This window comes from Semicossyphus pulcher, unplaced genomic scaffold (assembly GCF_022749685.1).
Source record: "Semicossyphus pulcher isolate SPU_LCO1_2020_fin unplaced genomic scaffold, fSemPul1.0.p SCAF_5, whole genome shotgun sequence".
Classification (NCBI taxonomy): domain Eukaryota; kingdom Metazoa; phylum Chordata; class Actinopteri; order Labriformes; family Labridae; genus Semicossyphus; species Semicossyphus pulcher.
The window spans coordinates 22968415-22993836 of NW_027211726.1; the positions used below are offsets into that span (position 1 = coordinate 22968415).

The 25422-nt window shown below is 40.4% G+C and overlaps 1 protein-coding gene across 2 annotated transcripts in view; it reads right to left on the reverse strand.

Annotated features, from left to right (window-relative positions):
• adcy2b (adenylate cyclase 2b (brain)) overlaps positions 1–25422 on the reverse strand; it is a 43289-nt gene extending 17867 nt beyond the window's left edge. For both annotated transcript variants that reach the window (XM_069681262.1, XM_069681261.1), the window contains exons 1-9: positions 25051–25422; positions 17606–17803; positions 12628–12789; positions 11548–11697; positions 9262–9410; positions 7368–7479; positions 6369–6496; positions 4778–4936; positions 3431–3563 (exon numbers count right to left, since the gene is read on the reverse strand). In XM_069681262.1, the coding sequence (XP_069537363.1) occupies positions 3431–3563; positions 4778–4936; positions 6369–6496; positions 7368–7479; positions 9262–9410; positions 11548–11697; positions 12628–12789; positions 17606–17803; positions 25051–25356 (1497 nt within the window). In that variant the 5' untranslated portion in view covers positions 25357–25422. The remainder of the gene's footprint in view (positions 1–3430; positions 3564–4777; positions 4937–6368; positions 6497–7367; positions 7480–9261; positions 9411–11547; positions 11698–12627; positions 12790–17605; positions 17804–25050) is intronic.

A 25422-nucleotide genomic window follows, 5' to 3' on the forward strand; every position in this document is an offset into this window, starting at 1 on the left:
TCTGTGACCGTGCACAGAGCCTGAAGCAAAAAGTCTGGGTTAACTGAGAAAGTGTTGCAGGCTTTGTTATTATTATTTGTTGTATTTTTGATCAAGATAAATAGTAGTCCGGGCTCATAGTCAGTAGGTGTGAAAGGACTTGGTACTTGGGGAACAGTGGTCAATTAGCAGCTCTTGACGTCTGTGACCTGTGACGTTTTAAGCTCCTCAAAACACTTTTGGTATGTATGCTGAGTGTTGACCACTTTATTGCTGACAGAAACATTGCCCCGCATTAGGCCATACAGCAGAAAAGTGTAAACATGTACGTTTAAATCTAGTGATGGTCGGATAATGTTTCTTGTTCTGTTCCCCTGGAATTGTGTATTAATTGCTGATAGAGACAGGTGTTGTGACTCACCAAACAGAGCATATACGCCTATGAGAACTGAAATAGAGCACTGTCTGTAATGTCAGTGTTCATTTCCTGCGGGTGTACTGAGCAGCTCTGACAGTGACAATCAATGACAATGACAGTGGAGATGACACCTCCTGCGACCCATGCTCCATATTTGGCCTTGATCCATTCAGTCCTACTTGAAAATGGCACAGATCACACACAGCCTTTTTCCAATATCTGATGGATAGTAAAAATCTATCTGCAATACAAACACCTCGAGGATACAGAGTAGCATTGTGTATTGATGACGTGATTTCCTAAAAGGTTATTATGTTATGTTATGTAACAAAACAAGGTGATGCAGTTTAAACACCAGGTGTAAATTAGGTCTGTCTACTCATGTGTTTACACTCTTCATTCATTCATGTGTTATTAGCAAAATCTAAAAAAGGTAGGTTGAAAATATGCCAACAGGGTGAGTGCGTAACTCTCATGGAACGCACACTACAGAGACCTGAGAGTGCTATTAAAAAGCCAGCTGATAAAATGCAGCTTGTATGGTTGTCAAAGTGACCCCTCAATTTAAATGTACAACTAGAGGAGTAAGATATACTCCTCAGGATAGATTTTTGAAACATTACCTGAAAAATTATGTCAAATGTGTTCATAATTGTTCGGCAAAAGATGTCAGAACAGGTTCATGAAATTAACTTTTAGTTCTTTCTGACTGATATCAGATCCCATCGGCTGTAGTCTGAAGACGATATAGCCTCTGGGGACAACAGTGAACATGCCAGGCGTGTAGCCAGCGGTTAGCAATAAACGACTTCCAGTCAAGACTTCCTTTTCGGCGTGCTGCATTGTTACAGAAAAAGAAACCTTTTTTCTTGTGTTTTTGTAATTAACGGGTCTTACCTTTTAACAACCATTTTAACATCATGATGCAGATTTGTAAAAAGTAAAAATGAAGCTTTGTCAGGTCTGTCCTCAAGAGGAGAAGAAAACAACTTTTAAAGTGGTTATTTGTTGAACGGAGGTTGGATCAATCATTTCTGATGCATTCGAGGACGTCTGGAAATCTGAACACAGAACAGCTTTCGTGACACGCGCCAAGGGAATTTATCTCAAGCTGAATTTGTGATCTAGAACACAATGTTAGTTGAACTTGCTGCAGATGTCTGTTTATAGAGATTAAGAAGAAGCTAAATTGTTGGCAGATAGCTCTTGATACATGCTTGGTCAATATTACTGAGACTACAAGCGTACTACAAATGGAAACCAGAAGACTTGTCATCCCTAAAATCCACGTCAGTGCCTACAGATTCTATATTTCTATGTACATCATATATCTACATGTAAATAGATTAGACTGATGATAACAGAACAGTATCAAACAAAACATGCTCAGTTATGAACACAACTTTTAGTTATTAGAGTTATGTGAAGTTACTCTCTTTTAAGCTCTTTGGAGAGGAAATCAGAAAATGAAATTGAGAAGAGGAGCCAAAGAAGCAGAATTAGAGGACTCTTTTCGAGGACTTTTTTCGTCACTGATTAGATTTTCCAAACGTTCACTGGAAAGCATAAAGGCCTTGTTTCTTCAGCCAAGAAATGCCACTGAGAATCCTGAGGTCTATGAAGCAAATAGATAGTGAGCACAGTTGCCTGAAGGGGGAAAAAAGAAGGCCTTACCGCAGATATTTACGGGGGTGGTTGCATCTTGGCCAAGTAACGGAGGGATTAGAAAGGCAGAGGACTGTTAAGCATGTTTTTTCAGTTTCTAGCCAAAAACAAGGAGTACGGACTGAATGCCAGCAAGTAAAGTCTACATAGAGATGTTCTCAGCGGAAAGTTTACAAAAGAGGAAGCTCTTTTAAAAGTCCTTAACCAACCCTTTATGTCCTGCTTTGACAGGACGAGCTGGAAGATGTTGCAGGCAACACACACACTGCCTCAAGCGGAACATATTTTCAACTCAGTGGAGAGCTGACTTTACACCTTTAGAAATGTTGTTGATTTGACAACATGCTTTCATTGGTTAACTACACACAAACTTATTTTCCTAAACTTTATATTGTCAAAACTGTGTTCTTGGCAGGATGAAAAGGTGGCGTGGGATCTTTTGTGTTAACCTGACCTGCAAATCGAAACATTTCTGAAGCAGTGTGCTGAAAATAGACGCTTATAGTTCCACATTAAGGCTCATTATGTCATCCTGACCGAAAACACAGCTACTGCTGCTGCAGACCAACAACTGGAGTGTGTATATATTCCAACTTGACCATAAATAATGCCTTATTGCAAAAAAAAAAAGTATATGTCTAATCAATTCTTCAAGAGCAAATCGAATAACCTTTATTTCAGTTTCGTGACAACACATTTTTAAGCTAATCGATCATGTTTCAAACTGATTTATCTTTAAAAGCAACACTCTTTTCTGTCGTATGGAAGGGGACATTTAACAGGAAGACTGTAGTAACATTAATCACTACAGAAAAATACAATAAGCTAAGTTAGGAATCTATTGTTGTGTTAATGTTCCTGTTTTTTTTCATTAATTCTCTGTATGCGTATGTGTATCCTGTATCCCCTACCCTGCTGACATTTGCTCATAAGTGCCAAACACAAAGTTCAACTGTGACAATGTCATTAGTTTGCAGGTCACACAGCAAACTTTTGAAACAAATTCATAATTGACTTGATGCTGCAAGATAAAAAAAGTTCAATGATCTCAAAAGTTGTGGCTTTATGAACGTATGCTAACCTTTCAGTCATTTCTGAATCAATACTCTGAAAACATTAAATGTCAAACTCATGGTGGTACCACCAAGTTAGTGGAATTGAACTTCTGGGACCATGAATATTTGCATAAAATCCATGAAAACAACCACTGAGAAGGACTATTCATACTTACTCTCATATCTGTATTTATGAATGTTTGCAACAACAACCTACATCCTCTGCTCTTCCTTGTTACAGAGTAACCTCTTCAGTGTGACATGTTGACTGTATATGAATGTTTAAAACCATTTAAAGTGAATGGTATCTGACCTTGGGGTTGATGACTAGGTAGGTAACCACGCCATGTTCTTTCAAATAGGAATCTCGGCTCTGCCCGTTTCCAGGCTCCACTTTGTATGAACTCTTCAAATGCTCCAATGTCACTGACGAGATGTGGACCCTCCTGGGACGAGACAGGAAGGAATAAGAGGATGGATGATGAGAGGATTAAAGCTTGAAACATTGTGCCATGGACAGCATCGAAGTAATTATTTACCTTCCAGGTTTATAACTACACTGCCCTGCCACTCTCATTTTTCAGCTTTGTTTGTTACCCTTGCAAACAGAGCAGGTCTGGGATGGGAATATATTTTTTTCAGTGGGCATATTTTCAGATACCTTTCAGCAGGCAAGAGGAGACAAACCATTAGCAGCCCAGTGAGACAACGTGCTGCCACCAGAACCAATTTTCCCATGTTCGTCATAGGCAGGCAGACCTAATGGCCACATAACAAATGTAGAGCTGATTGGTCGAATGAGACGGCTATAATTGTCTAAAATGTTTATAATGGTGTAGAATTAGAGCAATGGGCATAACATGTCGGTCTATACTTTCTGATCAAAACAAGTTAGTAATGGGGCAAAAACAAAGTTACTCATGCAGTACACCTTTATATAAATATATATAAATATATATTTTCATCTGAGTGTGCTTTTTCTTGCTGCAACAAATCAATAAGTTCTTCCCTCAGGTGAATCATCACATTTGTTGTTATAATGGTGGTTTACTGGATTCAACAAACATTCATTTCAGGACACTGATACTGATATGAATATTTTTTAAGGTTGGAAAATCTGATTGGTGACATTTCACGCTGATAAATTAAACGAAAGAACAAACAAGAAATGAGTGTTACCCTTTTAAAATGAAAAAGCCGCTTTGAGACAACCCTCCACTAAAACCCGAGATAACTTGCTCACTTCGGCTTTAGGCCACATGGAACTGCAGTGGAGCCGATGGTAATTCACCGACTTGCTAGAGTGCAACTCAACACTAATGACTGTGTTAGCTAGAGCAGGAAGTGTTAGTCAAATCCCGAAACACAGCTTCCTCTCTAATTTACCAACTACAGCTTGCAACTTTGCAGGATCAAGCCTCTAGTTTGACAAACACACACAAATTACAGTTGGAGGAATCAAAATCAAGCATTCTTTGAAGCATTGCTTATATCGGGAACATTATTATTTGCATAAAATTTCATGAAAACAGCCACTGAGATAAACTATTTATATTTATACTCTTATCTGTATTTATTAATGTTTCCAGCAAGTAACAGCAGCCTACATCCTATGCTCGTCCTGGTTTTAGAGTAACCTCTCCAATGACTTAAATCTTACCCTGGCACACCTCCTGCCTCCATATGATTGGCTAGAGTTACGTCATGTGACCACACATCATACTGCCACTTCCTGAGGCCGATCACGCCACACAGGACATTCCCAGAATGGACACCAACGCGCATGTTGATATCGACTCCAGTGGCATCCCGGACCTTCCTGTGGAGCGCACAAAGCAAATAGATTAATCTTCAAAGGAATAGTTCAGCATTTTGAAAAAAAATTGGAAAAGTGACAATATAAGGTTAATATTAGTCTCATAGTCAGGTACAGAGCTGGAGTTGGGATGTAGTTAGCCTGGATTAGCATCAAGACAGGAGGCAAGAGGAAACAGCAAGCCAAGATCTGCCCTTCAAACACACCTATGAACACCTCTAAACAATGAGTCCAATTTATTGTTTCAGGATTAACCAAGCGGCAACCTCCTGTTTTCAAAAATGAAGTCAATGCAGAAGTGCAAAAAACTGCAGTTCCTCGAGTGGCCACTTGAGGCTCCGGGAAACAAGAAATATCATAATGACAGATAGGAAAATGCCCATTTTTACAGCAGAAATAAACATGTTTACAGCCTGGTACAAAAAACGTTTTTTTTTTAATAACATACCCGTTTTAATTATATTAAACCTTAAATCATAGGAGCCACATGAGTGAACTTCGTCTGTTTGTGTAGTTGGAGCCTTTACGGGATTTTTATACTCAAAGTTTGGACAAATAATCAGTCTCTCTGTGGGATTTATGGAACTTTCTGATTATCGGTGAGTTAAATGCTAGTGTTATTGTGTTGATATTTATTTTTAGCACTAAGTAGCAGGTATACTGTGCTTACTGTTCAGTGCAGTTCACCTGCAGTCAGTCACCACCACAAATAGAATCTCCCTCTAGGAAGGTAAATTAGCTCATTCACAAGCTAATGGATCAGCCACAGACTGTTTAGCTTTCATAACTTGGCATTTTTCAACCACTCGCTTTTCTGCACGCCACCCGTTCATCCAAATTTTGGCACTTTAGGCTCCTGTAAACCAACATGGCAGCGGCCATATTTCGGCTGAAACGTATTGCATTCATGTTGCTTCAAACAGTTAACACATTGTATCTTTGATTTCAGCTCTATCTATCTATCTATCTATCTATCTATCTATCTATCTCTTTTTCTCTTGATTTGACTTCTAGTCAGGTTAGAAAATCCTCCGAAATTGCACTTACAGACTCTGGTGCATCATGTCAGAGGTGGATGAAACTGAAAGGTATCCTTGATCCGATTGTTACTAAAGGTTAATTCTGTCAAGCAAACATATTGATCTATAAAACTAATGTGTGTGTTTATGCATGAGTGAAAGTCAGAGACAGTGAGTGGAAAGGGGGAAGCTAGGAGGAAATATTTATTCGGAATATTTATTTGTTCAGTTGGGAGGCTTATCATATTGAATTCACATTGTGTTTACTCCGGAGTTCAAACAGAGCTGTAATCAAGCCTGGCATTCCTTCTGCTCAATCTGTTTGACAGGCGTGTTTGTTTGTGTTTCCGTGTGTGTGTGTGTGTGTGTGTGTGTTTGTGAGAGAGAGTGAGAGACAAAGAGATCTGGTATTTTACTTGATGGCCTCACACATATCCAAGCCCATCTTCACGCAGTTCCTGGCGTGGTGAGGCAGGGACTCGGGCAGACCGGAAACGCAGTAATAACAATCTCCTAGAATCTTGATCCTCATACACTCGTTTTCCTTAAAGAGAGAGAGGAAAAGGGGATTAAGTGGGACAGGAAGTGGGGTACATCTGTCATCAAAATCCATAATCTGTCCAAAATGATTCCTGTTTTTCGCAAAGGTTGACTTTTTCATTTATATATTTCTTGTGCTCTTTGCTTTCACACAACTCTCTCACACACACACAGTTACATCCATCAAGCCCAAAATCATACACCCACACACATAACCCATTAGCTCTTATTCCACATGTGGGATGTATAACAGATCATCATTGCTTCGGGTTTATATAACGGCAGCTATGTCAGGCGGGAGGACAGAACTGCTGGACACAAAGCAGAGAAGAGCCTGACTCAACCCGTTTCGACCCGAATAGCAGAGCACCCATGAGACCGGGAGATACACTCCGACCAGCCTACACTGCTGCACCTGCAGCCGTTAGTGCGCACAGAGCTCTGGGACGGTACGGTACCGAGGCCGACACTGGCCGCAGGACAGAGAAGACATTAATTTCAAGGCCTCGCTTCATGTGATTGACAGCAAAAGACAGAATCTGTACTCTCTCTTTGATTATTTTGAAATGATGAAATTATGTATTTTGTGCACACTTTTTAAATTATATAAATTGTTATGAAGTTTCAGCGACATCAGCTGAAAGCTATCTTTGTGAACCAAATCACATACAGTATGTCTAAAACATACTTAATTTCCTTCAAAAAATCCAAATGAATTCTTTATTCAAAATGCAGGGAGAATCATAAACACTGTAAAGTATCTTAGTCCGATACAAGACCACAACATTAATGTTTTTCACCCATTCTGCTGATTGTTTCCATGACGTGGTGTATGGCACGTCAAACATATGAATGACGATATGCTCTTGAGTTACCTTTGCAATCTGGTCGAACTTGCCAAAGAGTTCATTCAGCATATGCACAAGTTCACCTGGAGCGCAGTCACTGGCCAGCCTGGTAAAGCCCACAATGTCAGCATACAGAATGCTGCAGAAAATAAATATCACAATAAATATACCAATTAATATTTCAAAACTGAATAACACAACCATCAAATAACACAAGTTATTGCATATTATTTTTTCATAGCTCTTTTTAAGGAGAGGCCAAAGGCCATTTTATTAGTTAAATGGATTCAGTTCTTGAGCACAGAGGAAACATTTTACTACAGAAAGCCTGTGGATTTATTATCTGAAAATCTAATAGGTCTGAATGAAGAAATGGTTTCTAATGCAATAAAAAGAAATAGCAGTGCAGCTTTTTTATCTGGACCAGGCATCTAATCTGTTGTTTCTCATTAGTTTTGTAATGTGAACTTCCTGTCCTAGAAATATTTCACATTTACATTCAATATTTTTCTATTTTTTTTCTTTTATTATGGGATAATATGACAACAAAGCAAAATGTGACATGAAAGACAAAGAGAAAAAAAATAGACAGACAATGTACAGACATACAATAACAAACAATTACAGTTACAGAAATGTATGGATCATGTAAGAGAAGTCTGGGAGTGGTGATATCATTTTCAGAGAGGAAGGAGAAGAGGAAAAGAGAGAGAGAGGGACAAAAAAAAAAAAAATAAGTAATGAGATGAAATGAACTACATGAAAATGAAAATTTAAATGAATGTGTTTTAGCTGGAGATTGTGATATTTATCTTTGTTATGTGATCTGAAACAGAGCTTTTATGAAGACCAAGAGTAATTTATTTTTTGCATTAGCCAGGGAAGATATGTATATTTTTTACATTAGATATATTTAAACAGCAATTAAATGCACAAAAAATTACGCAGAACATTTGCAAAAAAACTATGGGCTGGTGTGTAAAAAGGGTTTGGCAGTTTACTTGCTAAATGTTAAACAGGCAGTCTGAACTTCATACATTCATACTTCACACTTCAGACTTCATACATTATGAAATGTGACAAGTCTGAAACACTTCTGTAGGTATCTGAGTATTTCTCAAAGAATAAGAATGATATTTGCCACAATCTAAACTGTCACTCAACTCCACCAACCAAATGTTACAGCTGCAGACATGGTGGTGGAGGCCGTGGCTGGACTAACTGTCTAGTGCAGGTGGATTTCAGAAAATCACAATGAAACCTGTCCTTGGGTGTTAGGTCTTTGTTCTGGAGAGATTACCCTCTTTGCTGTGAGAGGGATCATGTGAGAATTTGTTATTATTGGAAGGATAATACGCAGATCAACTTTAGAAAACACACACACACACACACACACACACACACACACTCATCCCTGAGGCCCTCTCAGACATCACACACTGAAATTGTTTCTTCAGAATGAGTGAAAACAGGTCTGTGGAGGACATCCTACAGAGAGGCTCTTGTGTTTAGCCTGAATTTGTTTCTTTGAACCTAACGAATACAGAAGAGGGTGTCATTGAGAACAGGGGACATAGGCTCCTCTTAATTTGGCAAAGTGACCTCAGACTACAATGTAGGTGGATTAACTCTGAATTGAATTTGGCCATGACGATGAAAAGGAGTACCAAGATGGGATGGTGGGGAAAATAGAGGAGAGGAGAAGAAGAAATAAAGGAAGATCACAGAGGGTCAGAATAGCACAGAATAGGAGCAATCCAAATGTGAGAGCAGGTAGAGAGGGGAGGACAAAAGTAGACAAGGGGTGAGACACGATGAGTGGGAGGATGGGAGGGTACAGGAGCAATCGAGAGCTGAGATGAGAGCAGAAAATAATAACCTTTGCGATGTGGAGGCACAGATAAAGGAGAAGGAACCCAACCTGACATTGGTGTGTCGTTGCACGTAGAGGTTGTGGAAGTTATTGGTGCTCTCAGTTCGACCGAAGTTGGGCCCCTGCAGCCTCTGGATGATCTCGGCTTTCATCACTCGGGCTATGTGAGCAGGCAGTAAGGACAACAGCAAACGCTCCTGGAGACGGGGAGGGGAGGGATGAGGGCAAAAGAGGCAGAGTCAAGCAATCAGGATTTGATATGGAAAAAAAGACAAGGCAACCTGCGGGATGCACACAGCTAGGTTTTTGTCTGATTTTTATTTCTTACTCCGAACATAACTGGAGCTCTTTGAGACAAAGAAAGAACAATAAGTGATCATGATTAATGTCGATATGCTGCTCACACATATGGGTGGAATATAAGCAGAGAATTCTTCTCTTAACTGTTTTTAACAATACTGAATAAAGTTTACATATGTCAGCATATTAACAATTGTTTTGTTATATCGTATATAATAACAGAAACAATACTACAGAACCAAACTACCGGTAATTAGAATAGAAAACAACATATTAGACGACTTTTCTACGGTAGCTTCTCACTCACTTCTGAGAATTTACTCAACAACATTTTGCTGTTCCAACATTAAACAAAACATAAATTCCATTAATTTTCTATAAAAAAGTGGTTAATACAGTGTATCTCAATCCACATTATCAGCGACAAATAGCTGAAGGTGGAGCAGTAAATGATATCGACACCAACAGAACAGAATAGAACAGATATGACAAGACACTCTGGTTTTTAATACTACATATAGATGTATATTTTCACATCTCTGCATATCTGTTTACAAAACACATGGAGAGATGCAGAGATCCAGGATCAATCACCCATAGCTGCTGTTGTGTAACTGTGGAATTTGTGGGTTTTTGGCTTTGATTTAGCACCATACACGTCAGATGGAGGGTAGTTTAAGGGTGATTTTGGTGGTGTGTGTGTGTGTGTATGTGTGTGTGCATATAAGAGAAAGTGAATAGCAGCTGCCTGAGGGGTGTGACTCATAAATGCATCTCACAGCAGAGAGGGTCATTACATTGTTCACACACCACAAGCTCATTTCCTAAAACACAGCAGCAAATTAAGTGGAGAGAGGGGTTTGGAGAGAAGAGGGGGGGACTAAAAATAGAAACCCACACCACCCGCACATATTTACTTATTCAGCACTGAAGCAATATGGACACTCTACTGTGAGCGTGCAGAGGGGGTGTTATAGCCTGAAGAGATGTGGCTTTAATAATCATGTTTGATTAATGAACAGAAGTGATCTGTACTCAGCTATTGAATGAAATTTGGCATTTGATTAGTCATGTACTGGCATGTGCATGTATCCTTACACACAAACACACACGTGCGTGCGCGCACACACACACACACACACACACACATAGATGCAAAGGCAGAGAAGCCTGTGCTTTCAAAATTATTCAACATGAAGATTGTTGATAAAGGTAAATAGTTTTGTTGTTTAAACACCATAAGAAACACGATTTATTTATTTTATGTTTTTCATGTGGATGTATGGTATTTTGTTATATCATTATTATTATTATTATTATTTATTTATTTTCTCATTTTAATTATTCAATTTGTTATGTCTGTTGATGGGGCCAGGCAATGCGAGGCAAGGTGAAAAGTGCTTGCTGTCTTCTATATAATTGCTATTCATTATACAATTTGATGTGATCTGCAACTTAAAACCAATAAATATATTGTTAAAAAAGAATACAAATACAAAGCCTGGGCTGAAGGAAATGTCATTAGTATTGCTGGTTTCATTGGAAATGAAACATATTTTGACCTGAATTTTACACTTCGGGGATAAACAATACTCTTACAGTAACAAATTCAAAGTAATCCGATTAGACTTTCACTGTCACCAACATGCCAATTACATTGTAACGCTGAATATGATCAGAGTCTCAGCCAAATTGCTTTAAAAGCGTCAGATGATGAAGTTAAAGACTGTTAATGAGGGAAATGAATCCCAAAGTAAGTAAGTGACGGGCTATTTGTGTTTATACGGCTGGTCCTGCATTCCGACAGTCAGGCCAAAAAATAGTTGTAGTTGTACTGGGTATACAAAGACACTCTGCCATATTAATGTCCTGTATAGTTGTAACAAAGGTCTCACATAGATTATTATTTAAATTTTGTATTCATGTGTTGAAACATTTATTCAGCAGTAGTATGAAAGCAGGTGCAACAGCTCCAAGTTAACAATTACAGTTAAATCACATTTTTATTTCACATCTATCTTCGTGTTTGTGTACCTGCTGGTGCTTCTCAAACTCAAGCTTAATGGGGGACTTGATGCAGTTGCAGGTGTCTTGGTAGGTCTGTTTGAGAGCCAGGTCCATCAGGTGTTTGTGGTACGCCCCCGCCAGGTTGCCACAGGTGAAGATGATCACATTGGCTAAGATCTGCCACCCACACCACACGCACACATACACACAGAGAACAAGGGATTAAAATGTTGTCAGGAGGTGACGCATGTCCCAGATATGCCTGAACATGTAACTTTCCTGCTATCTGCTACCTTCCCCTTAAGCCTACATTATTACCTTGTAAAAGCCGGCGAGAGCACACACTTCGACCGTGCTTTTTCACCACTAAGTCAACCTCGGGCTCTTTAAAATGTGGCCTTGCATATCAATAGGTTGTCCTTGTTGCTGTATCCAAGGGCAATGACCGTCTTCGACCGTGTTTTATTGTTGGTAGGCTTTTCCACTGTGTATAAGAGTGTATGAGAGAGCGAGAGGAGAGATACTATTTGGATTTGAGTATTATCAGTGTGTTTGCTTTAGTGGATGATTAGAAAGAGTCACTGTTTGCGTTTGTAAGCATTAGACATGGACATCAGCTCCGGTTACTTTTATAAATGTTGTCTATTGTGAGTTACTGATTTTATGCTTATCCTTTTGGACTGTGATGTTTGTTGTGTGGTGTTTTACAGAAGCAGGATGAGGTTTTTATTTTGTGATGAGAGTGTAGTGTGCTAATCCATCCAGAGTTCATTCAGAGCCACAGTTTTAAGCTGTTCCCTGAGTATATTAAAATGCAGTTCTTTTGACTCTGGAGGCTTTGCAGATTGCGCTGTGTCATGATGGTACAGGATAGGTTCACTGCTTTACAGCCCAGACCCTATCAAAATATTGTACCTCATCATTTTGAACAGCATTACCAAAGTGAGAAACCATTCCCTGCGCTGCTGCTAATAGTACAGTGAAGCAATCATTTACAGCCATCATCTGCCATAGAGGCAGGAAGTTGTGTAAATTTGTTTCAACAGTTCCGTATTGAGCTGTATGTTCAAGCGTTTGATATTCAACATAAGTAATCATCTGCCCTACCTGCCAGACTAGAGGTTCCAGCTCTGTGACGACGGAGGCCAGACAGATGCTGAGGGTGACAGTGTGTGAGAAGCAGGTAATGGCGCTGGCGATAATGGCCCCTCTCATGGAGAAGGGCAGCATGGTGTAAACGACAAACACAATAAACAGGAAGAAGGACACCTGTAAACAGAAAACAGGAAGATGTTGATAGGTTAAGGGGCAAATTTATCTGAAATAAACCAGATCTATTGCAAAGCTCTGGATGTTCTGGGTGTGGCTTAATTTCGTTGTCACCCATTTCAAATTATTAGCTAGTATTTAATAGAAATGTGCAGACAAAATACGCTCAACCCCCTCATGCTTCAGAAATGACTCATTTTCAAATTTCAAAATGTCCTTAGTGGACAGTAAATATACTAAGCATCAGATGCCAACCAATTCTGGGCTCATTTTCATACCAGTACTGCAGTAATGCCAAAACTGCCACAGCAAATGCCCAAATATAGATCACAAAAATGTCTGCAGTTAAATCCCATCAGAGATTTATGTTCTGTATCTTCTAACAATAAACTGCTGATCCTGTGATTAATGATTAGAGATGAGTGGGCTGCTCATTCAGCATTACAAAACACTCTGTGATTAACCGCCTTGAAAACAAAACACATCAGAGCATCAGATAAAATACTGAAGAATAACTTAATGACTGATCAAATATCGTTGTACAGATGGGAAGAAGAAGGCTGTGTGACACTTTATTGAGAAATTATTAAGATGGAGTTTCCTGCTTGTGTACTGTAATCAGTCCTTTTTTCTTTTCGGATTTCCACCAAAGCTATGGCCGCTCTGACAGTATGTGTGTGTGCACACGTGTGTGTGTGTCCTACTGGGATGTTCCTAGATACCTTGTGCCTTAACCTTCTGCTTCGTCCCTGTCCACTTCCCTTGTTGTCAGTCCACCCCTTCCTGTTATGCTAGCGACCAGTGTGAACGGGTCACAGTTTCAACTGGGACACCCAATGAACTCTGACCTTCCTGCCTGTCTGTTTATTTCCTCTGCCTTTCAGGTTCAAAGAGTCAGTCTGCAAACAGGAATCTACTGACAGTGACAGCTTGGAGTGAATCAGATTTGCTGAAAACACAAGTTGACGGAGGTTCATCTGGCTCACACCTGATACCTAATGATTCATCCTGTCAGACATTTAAAAATGAAAAAATATGACATGCAAATTAAAATACTTTGCTGCCTTTGAGCAAGTGCTAGTTGGGATGAGCTTTTCACAAGCTACTCACAATGTTTTCAACATCAACGTTATAAACATTATTTGCAGTGACAGGGCACTTAGTGATGCAATAGATAGGATTAGACAGACAGATACACTGAAATGAACAGTGGATAAATGTGATTGTTTGGTTGATTGAATTCCTTCTAAATAAAGTTCTGAGCACAGAGAACAGAGGAAGGTGTTTTGTGTAGGTTTTGACTTTCTGTTGCTAGGGGCACCAGCTTGAGGAAGGATGCTGACAACAGGGCAGGTCCTATATGTTTTGCCATAATTTTCAACTCCTAACCTTGAACTCCTACCTCTGGAAAAAACAGAGGGCAGTTGGAGTCTGTTTGGGTGTCTGTGTGAATTGAGAATGGCAGTCCAATTTCAGGTGCGTCACCTGCTCCTGTCTGCCACGCAGGCAGCCAGAGACACTCCATCTCCACAGCAACCTTGCCTGAATCCTAATACACCTTCAAACACCTTTAGATAGCAGCTGCAGTCATCATCTCGCTTCTTCCATTTTCTTTCTCTCGTTTCAGCACAAACCCTTCTCTGTGTTTTTGGATGAAAGCAGGACACACACACACACACACACACACACACACACACACACACACACACACACACACACACACACACACACAGACACACACACACGCCTCAGTGCACACAGACGCACAGCTATGCATGCTCCAATACCCACATCAGAAATATTAGGCTCTTTGCTCCCTTTTGCACTTGTAAGTGTTAGCAGCTCGGCAGCATTTTGGGATACAATCACCCTCGTATTTTGCAAGTATGTGCCAACACAAACGCACTCACACACCAGTCCTCTAGATGCTAGGGTACCAGGTGTAGTGGCCACATTCAATCTGTCTTCTGGTAAGAGCCATGGCCTTCAAAGGAATTGAATAAAGCCCAGACTAACAGGATAATGCAGCTGGATGGTGGCACAGCTTGTACTGTAGCGGGACAAGGTATTTTTTGCGTGAGTACACAAAGAGGGTGATCGGGACAGGATGTTAGGGGTCGGATGGAGGGTTTAAGAGTGAATGATGGAGCACAGCACCGGCTTCTTGCCACGTATGTACCTCTTTCTCCGTCTAACCTACTCACTCACTTTTTCAGGCCTTCACTGTTATTAGCTCTGTGTTCTCCATCAGACATGCTGTTCTCTCAGTAATCACAATCAATCCAACCCGCTGCGAGCCGGCTGCAATTCCAGCTGTTCTCTTTTCACTGGATTTTTCTGTCTTTCTTGCCTTTCTGTCTTTCCTTCTTCTTAGATAGATAGATAGATAGATAGATAGATAAAAGAGTCATGGGAGCAGATGAGAGTGATTAATAATGTAAAATGATTATGCTCTCACAGGTGGCTGATGATAAAAATACATCCACCCCAGAGGAGGGAGGGAAGGAGTGAAGCAGTGGAAAGAGGGGATAGAGAGGAAATTTGGCCATGCTGGGGTGTGCGGAGGGGGGTCTTAACAGGAGAGGAGGAGGCAGGTGGAGAAGATGGAAAGAGAAATATGGGATTTGATGAATAGGGGGAGACAGGGTGCTCCCATGAGAAAATAGGATTCCTGAGACAGAGAGAGAAGGTATCTGGCACCAAAAACTAATGTGTCTGTCTGCTGATCTGCTCACCTCCAGCTCTCATCAGGCATCATTAACACTCGTCACATCTGGAATTAATGCTGCGCTCCCGCCTGAGCACATGCACATTGACACACGCACGCGCATGCACGCACACTAATGCATGCATATAGAAAGGAACACTTAAACTGGAAAAATGTCTTAAGGGGCTCATTAACACACTTATGCATCACAAGAAGCCTTATTGTACATGTTTCAAAATCTCCCAACTCTATTATAGTGCAATGCATTGCATCTTTTGCTTGTGTGTGTCTGCTGTGATGTAAACTGTTAAAGTGAGCTTATCCAGTTAATTATCTTACCACAGTAGTAACCTGATCCAGAGTAACTTCCAGCGCTTAGGGCCTTTCATATTACATTACTGTGTGGTTTCACAGGTGAGATTACCAAAGCCCTGTTCATGCCAACACATTCACTACTGTGTCAAATGTTGGACTAATGCTCTGTCCAGCTGTTTCTTGGATTTGGGGAACTTTAAACACCTGCAACCCCAGTCAAGCTCAGTGAAACCTACTATTAAACATACAAACAGTAGCATAAAGCATACATTTAAACATCCCCTCTAGTGAAACTCAAGTTTTTAACCTTGTAAACATCTCCTAGTGTTGTTTTTCATGTGCTACAAGACATATCAGGGATAACATAAGCAGTCATATCAATGGCTGGGTCTGTCTGCTTTTAAACCGCAGTGTACCAAGGACAGGCTGAACGACACGTTTTCAGATTGGCAGGTTTGAGACGTCACAAACCTAAGGATCCAATCCCGTTAATGGACGGAGTGACGCTATGCATATCATTATGTGCAAACCTATGGCAACCACTTCCACAATGTGCCTGCCAGCTGTAACTGTCTTCTTAATTTTGCAAACTCACTACTGACTACTAATGTTAATGTAACTACTAATAATTACTAAATTTCAAGCTAGTTAAGTTTCAACAAGTTGCCACTAAATGACGGCAGACACGTGTTTTGTTTTTGTGACAGAGGGGGTGGTTGAAAATTTGCATAGTGGGCAGGGACAGTGCAGATTCTGGAATTTTAAGACACCTTTAAGGGTGCTTTCACACCTGAGCTGTTTGGTCTGTTTGAACTGAACCCTGGTGCGTTTAGCCGGATGGTCCGGTCGGTTCGGGGTGGTGTGAAAGCAGTCTAGAACTCTCGGTTCGCTTCCAAGTGGTCCAGAATTTGGTTCACTGTAGGTGAGAAAGCGATACAAACCAAATATAGGAAGCGAACCAAAAAACTGTGTATTGTGGGTTTTTAACGGTGCTGACACTTGCAGAAACAGCTACACAGCCAGGCAGCAAGATGGGTGTAGGACAGACGTGGGGGAGCGATGATGAAATAGAAATATGGGCTGACCAAACTATTTTTTCAAATGCTTGTTGAAACGCACAAGAACACAGAGGTATTCAAACTGTTGAGTGAAAAACTAAAGGAGAATGAAACTGATGAAACTGTGTAACAATGTCGCATAAAAGTAAAAAAAACTCAAAACAAAACATTAAAGTCCACGATCAGAGTGTTCTCTCCCTCTTTGTTTTCTTCAGGCAGTTTTCCCATGAAGAAATTCGGACCAATCAGGAAGCAGTTTGCCTTGCGCATCAAAACTTTTGGTCCGTTGGTAAAAGCTGAAGTGTGAACACAAACCAAAATCGAGGCAAAATGCAACATTGTAACTATTTGTTCTTTGATTCGGATCAACGTACCTAAACAGACTTTAGGTGTGAAAGCACCCTACAACAATTTCAGAAGAAATCATTAAAAAGTCAGGCATAGACAGTGCTCTCTATCCTTCATTCAGCCAAAATTAGCTAGCTAGCTACAGTTGAACTAATCTATTAGCAGTAGTTGTCTTTTCATCCAAAATTGATGGTGAACACATATAAGAATCCTTCTGAAGTCTACTGACTACAATTAAGGACCAAGTGTTCCAAAAAATGAAGTGGAGTACTAAACCTCACACTGTTACGAAAATGTAAATGTAAGAACAGAAAGCTTAGCGGGCCTAGCAACAGTGACTAACACTCATCCATATATACACACATTAAACAAACACAGATTTTTCTACCTGGTCCCAGGGGCTGAGGATCCCTCCTGAGAACATGAACAGGTAACCCATGGTGACCAGACAGGCCCAGATAAGAAGAGAGAAGAGGCCGAGCATCCGCTTGAAGACTGACTCGATGCAGACGAGGATGAAGATGGACAGGAAGAGGAAGAGAGCAGCGGGAACTGTGATCAAGAATGTCAGGTGGTCCTCTGTATTCTGCAGAGACAGAAATAGAGAGAAGATTTCAGATTGAGTGAGTTTGCAGTACATATTCAGAAGGACACTCACACAAACAAATGTTATAAGGATTGACTGTCCTCTGGGTACATTTATTACTGTGGTTTATTCTGAATACTGGTGATAGTATTTATAAAATTAAATGTTTTATATATTTTCTATTTCTAAAGTGTTTGACAAAAAAATGGTAAACTAAATGCATTCATATAACGCTTTTCTTGTCTTCCGCCACCACTCAAACCCTTTCAAACACTGTTGGCAGAGAATGCCGATGGTTATGCCTTTCGGAGCAATTTGGAGTTTGTGTCTTGCTCATGGACACTTTGACATGTTGACTGCAACAGGGACAGGGATTGAACCGCTAACCTTCCAATTAGAATGCGACCCACTCTGTCTCTGAGCCACAGCCGTCCAAAAACAAGACTAGGTCAAAACCTATGTGGCTGACCGCATTAGGTCAATGTGCGATTTTGTGGGCAATGTGTCACAAGGACTGTCCTTATGAGGCTGATGACAACGTGTTTGAAAGCAGGTGCGCGCTGCAGACGTAGGTGAGGACAGCAGAGGAGCAGCGGACATGCAGCTCCGCCTACTACCGAACAAAGTATCCAGAGCCGTATAGACAGAGAGTTGCGTCAGGTACAATATGTTCCATGATCCACCATTGAGATGTCGCAACTCTCTCTCTCTACGAAGAACCGTCACTCACTCACTCAGTCAGTCACATACAGACCCATGAGTAGGGTTGACCCCGTCAGTCAGCCAAAAATAAATATACAGATACAGTCATGCAAAACTAAAAATATCAGCAGTGAAGGCACATAACATTGTCGGAGCAGAGTTCACATTGTGCTTTAGATATTACATTGCAGTTTAACTCTTTCCTTTAATTATGAAACAAACAATCAAGGTCAAATTAAAATGAAAACACATTTTTTTTATATTTCTGCATCCCATTGAAGACATTCAGTTGACATAAAGATATTACAAGTACAACATGACACACGCTCAAACAGACGAACAGACGGCACACAGATCGGCAGACAGACAGTCTGAGCCCAGAGAATGTGCTACAGCATCACTTTGCGCTCACACTGTCAAAGTCAGCATTTACAAACTGTCAACAGACACACACACACACACACACACACACACACACACACACACACGATCTCTCTCTGTTTGACTCCGACCAGACCTCTCTTATCCTCTACTGCCTCTTCCTCACTCTCACTTTATGTTCATGTTTCATGTTTGCAGATAAGGAGGATATACACAACAAAAACTATACTAAGAAATCTAATAAAAAAAAGCCAGCCTCAAGCTTTTTTTCAAGTGAGTTAATTTTGAAACTTTTTCCTTTTAACCACATGATCAAGTGCAAATGTTCTCTCTAACAGTCAGAAATTTTCCTTGGCTTTAAGACAAAGGAATTCACATCAGACAAAATGACTCCTTCAAACTTTTTTTGATATGTCAGTGTGTATTTCCATCAGTGTCACAATAACTGTGCTCATATTTTCACTTTTAATGTTCTCAATATAAAGACATGAAAAGTTGTGCAGTGATATTGTAAGATTTATGTCTCTTCGTGTGTCTTATTATTATTCATGTTAACAGGAGGAGACTGCAGCACCTTTCAGTTCCACTTAATGTCATCCTGCAGAGCACTTTCATCCTTCTGACCTGTCCATAACCTCTGCATCTGCCTGAAGCAATTAGTCATTTTGTGGCGAAAGTACCTCTTCTGATTTTGACTCAATAATAATTTACTATGCAAAAATATAGTAACACACTCTAAAACATGCACACGCAAAAGGAGGTCAGTGTAGGAATAAAGTACCCTCTATGTCCTTTTGCCCTTTTCACGCCAAGTAAATTATGGAACAGCAGTTAAATCTCCATCATTTGCTGGATGGAGAAGACTGACAGCTTCCACACACAGAGCGCACTTTCACAGACTCGATCCTACCCGACACCCACGTATAGCATTTTAAGTTATTCCAAAGTCATGATTGCCCCGACAGGTCCACTAGCTGTAAATGTTTAATTAGCAAAAACCCTGTGTGATTAGATGTCATCAATTTTACAGTAAAAAGAACATCGGAGTGGGCTCAAAATTACTTGAGACTGATTCTATTAACATGCAATCTCAGGGGTTTTTTGTAACAGAATAAAAAAGTTTCACAGACTCAACCCTTGAATTTGTGGCTGATTTGACAGTTTATTGACTCAAGCTGCTTGTTAAGAATAGCAGAAGGTATTTGTCCAGAGCAAAAGCAGGAAGAAAGCATTTTGCTGTGTATTAGTGTAGCTGCACAATGTAACAGAGGTAGTATGAGTCAGGGTCTGGCAAAGGGATCCCATGGGAGCTGGCTGCTGACGCCATACCAGCTATACAGTCAGCCAGGGGCGCAGACTTGAATCCCAATGAGGATGTAAGCAAGAGTGCAACAGTGAAGGGATACCTGAGTGGACATCAGTAACAAAGACCCTTGTTTTCACATCAAAACACAAGTTGCACAAACTGTATGCACACACACATGTTAGGGAGGGAGGAAGCTACACCCTCACCACTTCACTGTTTTCATGTATTTGTGTTAGAAAAAAGGAGGCATCTGCACTTTGCACATTTCTGATTGTAGGCCATCTAATCCTGTTAAAACCTTTTTGAAAGCATTTAAAGCCACTTCCCTCAGCATGGCATAGAGGGAGGGAGTTGTGCCTGCCTGCCATAATATACTGCATTGTCATCCAGAACAATTATTTCCTTTTTTAGCCCAGTCTGGCTTATCCCGCTATTATACTGGGAGGAAAAAGGGGGAACATGAAGGCATAGCAGCAGCAAAAAGAGACGGAGAGATGCAGTAATCTAATTATTCAGTAGTGAGAGGCACAAACGCACCAAATACATGATGTCAGAGAGTAGGGAGATGTGGAGCAGAAGTTTGGGCTGATATCATAAAATTGTATGTGTGTATTGTAATTTAGCCTTTTTTAATATTTATCCAGCCTGATGAAGCAGCACTCGTGGCAAATGTCTGCAATCTGCTCTCAGCTCGGTTATGAAAGTCATCAATAATCAACAAACCTTTCCTCAAGCGCTCCATTTGCAGTGCAGAGGAACATTGACATACACTCACACCCTGTTAAAACAGGCCAAAGGTTACTGATCAAAGATTATGAAATAAATGATTAAAACTTGTTTGAACTATAGTACTTAGTTTATCTGAAGCCCTAATCACTTTTAAACTACTTATTGTAATGAAAGGGGAAGTTTGATACCACTTCCAATGCTCATCGATATCCATCTGAAGGTTTTATCAGCCATAAAAGGAGAATAAAGTCTGCTCTGGTGGATTTACACTTTTCATTTCAATATATTTTTGGAACAAATATTTATACAACACTATTTTCATTCATTACAGGTCCCTAGAGGAGGACTTCATCAGTGGGCTGTAAGGTGTAGAAACTGTAATTTCATAATCAGACAAAAAGACGCCAGATTGCAGATCAGTGGTTTGGCGTCCCAAGTGGATTAAACCAATTTGAAACACATCCATACAAGCAAAAACTCCCACCAGCCAAATCATAAATCAAAAATAGATCATGTTAATATGGACATTTATTACATTTGAGCTGAAATTGATATTCTATGAAATGTGTGAATATAAATGTTATCTTGAAGGCTAAATTACCCCTCATCTTGCAAACTTAAAAGTTCCTTTTTGGAGCTTTAACAAGTCTATGAATTAAAAGTCAGAATATTGTGACCTTTTATTTTGTCATACTAAAACAATGTGGTGTTTTCTTGATAAATAGCACACACTGAAAGGTTAAAAGATACAGGATGTCACTTGGGAGCAGAAGCAGTGTTATGGTCTTGGTTTGTTGTCAGCTTTGGTTGGCTTGTTGGTACAAAAAAAACGCAGTCAACCAAAAAGAACGTCATTTTTTGCAAAATCAACTACGAAATTCTGGACGTTTCTACAGATTGAAATAGTGTGACAGTTAGAATTACAGTCTGATTCAACTCAAAGTCCTGTGTGTTTGTGTAGAGCTCTATGGTGTCTCTGCAGCTCTGACCACACCTCAGTCAGTGATGTCACAGCATCTACTTCTCCCCCATTCATTCACCTTCCTGCCCCTAAGTAAAACACTGGTGATCCATCATTACAAAAACACATTGCTCTCACTGCCCCACATCTATCAAACTGTCAACGATGTGGAACATGCTATTAATATAAAAACATAAAACAAAATGCAAAGACTGGAAATGATTTGAAAGTGATCAGCTGGCCTACTGAAGTCAATAAACTCTGTAATCAATTATATAAATCAGGAAAATAATGAGCGCTTTTTTGTCCAATTCATAGATTTCCAATGTCCCATTACCAGATGTAATATTGATAATTTATATTCTTCCTCTATTAAACTGTCAAATGGTGTTTAAAAAGTCATTACAATTACATACTGCCCTGTAATTACTAGGGCTGCACAGAGTCACACACGTTTGGGCACTCAAATACACACACACACACACGCTCAGGCATACCCATACAGATTTCAATCAATACATCTTGAAGGCAACAATAAAGAACCAGAAGAACTATTTTCTCTAAACATTGCAGATAAGCCTTAGAAGGAAATGAGAGACTTCCCCAGACAAACACACCCAAACAACACATGCATTGTCTCAAAAGTATTATAAACGCAAGCACGGGCAAACACACACACATATTGTATATTATGGGTGGAGGAGTCTGAAAAACACCACATTCAGTCCAGCCCTGATCTGAGGAGAAAGATAAAAGTGTGCAGTCATTTTGGGAGCATTAGTGCTGCTTTGGTTGGGTTTCTGCCGGCTCACTGATAAAGCCAGAACACTTAAAACAACATCCGCTCCTCCCTCCGTCTCCCAGCCCTCAGCTCTAAACCTACACTATTTATTCCTGACATTCTTCTTCGTCCACCAGATGTAAATACACGTGCGTCACTGAGCAGCCACTCCATTACTACAGGCAGTTCTGGGTTTTTTTAAAATAGGAACAAATTGAGTGGGGAAAAAAAGAATGATTTCTATTGAGATTGTGGATGACGGGAAATGATTACAGGACATTGTAATTTAACCTGTGAAGTCAGCAGCCCAAGAATAAGAACCTGGAGAACTAAATCGACCAACCGGGGCAAGGAGAGCTATTGATTTGCCTTAAATAGAAGGAAAGGGATCAATTTAGGTGGAGGTTCTCCCGGGTAAAGGCCTGTTATAGAGTTCAATTGAATGTAACAGGGCTTCAGTAACAGCCTCGTAATAGAACGGGTGGGGGGTATTTTGGTCTTGTTTACCATCAAACGCCTCAAAATGATAAAAGAAAGCAAATGTTTCAACAAGTCAACATGTACTTTTTAAAGGCGTCCACCTTGATTGAAGTTTTCCCCCTTGCCCCCAATTTGCTACTATGAAAACACATGAGACACACACACACACACACACACACACACACACACACAGAAAATCACACATCGACATATCGTTCGCAGCACATATAGCAGCAAAACAATCATTTTGAAACAAAAACTACAGCCATGAGTGGGCTTTCTTTTGTACAGCTATTTCATAAAAACACAAAAGCAGTACTTGAGAAACAATGGCTTGTGTTTGTGGTTGAGTGTTTGTGGCCAAAACAACACTTTTCACTTGACAAAAGCACAAACACCCACACAGCTGCAAACTAAACTCTCGGCCCGCTCTTGATCCACTCTGCAAACCCGGTTTTACAAATTAAAGTGCTGCTTCACAGCCTCTTATGTTGTCGGCAGTATTCGCACACATACACATGGGTCTCCCCGTCTCGTTCAGTCGTATGCTAAAAAATGAAACTCTTGTTTTATTTGAACTCTCCTCTGTGATCCTAACAAGGCTTCTATCTGATGCTTGAAAATCGAATATAGAGCCTGTGGCCGCTCAAATCAATTACAGTGCTGTGACAAAATGGGTAGCATTCCACAGCACTGAAAACACACTGTGGCTTTTATTCTAAACGTTTAACATTTTGGAAAAGCATTTTAGTTTTGACCAATAAAGTTCTCTATATAACGAAATGTACTTTGGTCTTGCTCTATGATTGTTGTGGTTATAAACTGTTCTAGGGTGAAGCATGAAAGGAAAGTGGCGAAAATTGATTGTTATTGGAGGGTTCAATTTTCAAGGTATCTAGTTTTACTCAATGGTTGCAATAGTGTTATTTGTTCTTTTTTGAAGTTCAGTTGGTTGCACTTGTTTGTTTGTGATGGCTTTTTCAGCTAATGTTAAAGTAAATGGACTGTAAATGGGCTGTACTTATAGAGCGCTTTTCTAGTCTTCCGACCACTCAAAGCGCTTTTACACTTCATGTCACATTCATCCTTTCACACTCACATTCACACACCGATGGCAATGGCCTAACCAATCTCCAATCAGATCTATGCCCATTTAGATCCGATGGCTATGCCTTTGGGAGCAATTCGGGGTTCAGTGTCTTGCCCAAGGACACTTCAACATGTGACTGTAGCAGTCAGGGATTAAACCACCAACCTTCTGATTGAGAGATGACCGACTCTACCACTGACCCACAGCCGCCCCAGTTGAACATTTTTGAAAGGCTACCTCTTCACTTTCTCGCTGAGAGATGAGAAGATCCTCAATAAATATGAAGCTGGAGTTAGCGGCTGGTTATCTTAGGTGAGCAAAAAGATAGAGAAAGTAGTGCCGCGTATAACTTCAAACTTCAGTGTGATGAAAAATGGTTATTAGCGAGCTTTAGAGGTTTTCCCAGATGCTCTACTTGTTTCCTGCCTTTATGCTACACTAACCATCTGCCAGCTCCAGCCTCATAATTATTGAGTTGTATCCATCTTCTAACGATCTAACTCTCTAAAAGAAAGCAAATAAGCAAATGTCCCATAATGTTTAACCGTCCCAATAAGTTCTTTTTCTGTTTATGCTCAAAATAGCGCAAGTTATTTCTGATGGCAGGAGAGCAAAACATTCAAATATGATAAAAGATATTGAGATGTTTTTGTTACTGTGAGATGGTGATTGTTTATTGTTTTATCGGTAGCATAAAATGCTGCCTTTAAACTACACCAACCTTTTCTTTCTGGTGAAATAAATTTACCTCACACCTCTAAAAATTAGTTTAAACACTTTTCTATGCACACACACACACACACACACACAAACTTACCAGTCCTGAGGCGAAGAAAACAGCCAGCAGTGCGAGGCAGGTTCCCATGACAATCAGCAGCAGGAACACGATGAGCGGATGCTGCTGGCTCATTCTGTAGTAGGACTCATACAGCCAGTCCTGCGGCTTCTCGACTTCCACGTACACCTCGCCCTGGAACCCCGGGAACCCATCTGCCAGGCTCTCGGGGCCCTCGGCGCCCTCGGCGCCATCGTTCTTCTCCAGCAGGTAGCGTCCGCGTGTCCACAGAGCTTCCTGCCACATGGGGAGCTGCCTCTGGCGTTCAAACTGACCAAACACGTGCATACAAAAGTGACCGGGGTGAGGGATGCTTTTGCTCCCCGGACTCCTCACCCACAAAGGTCCACCTCC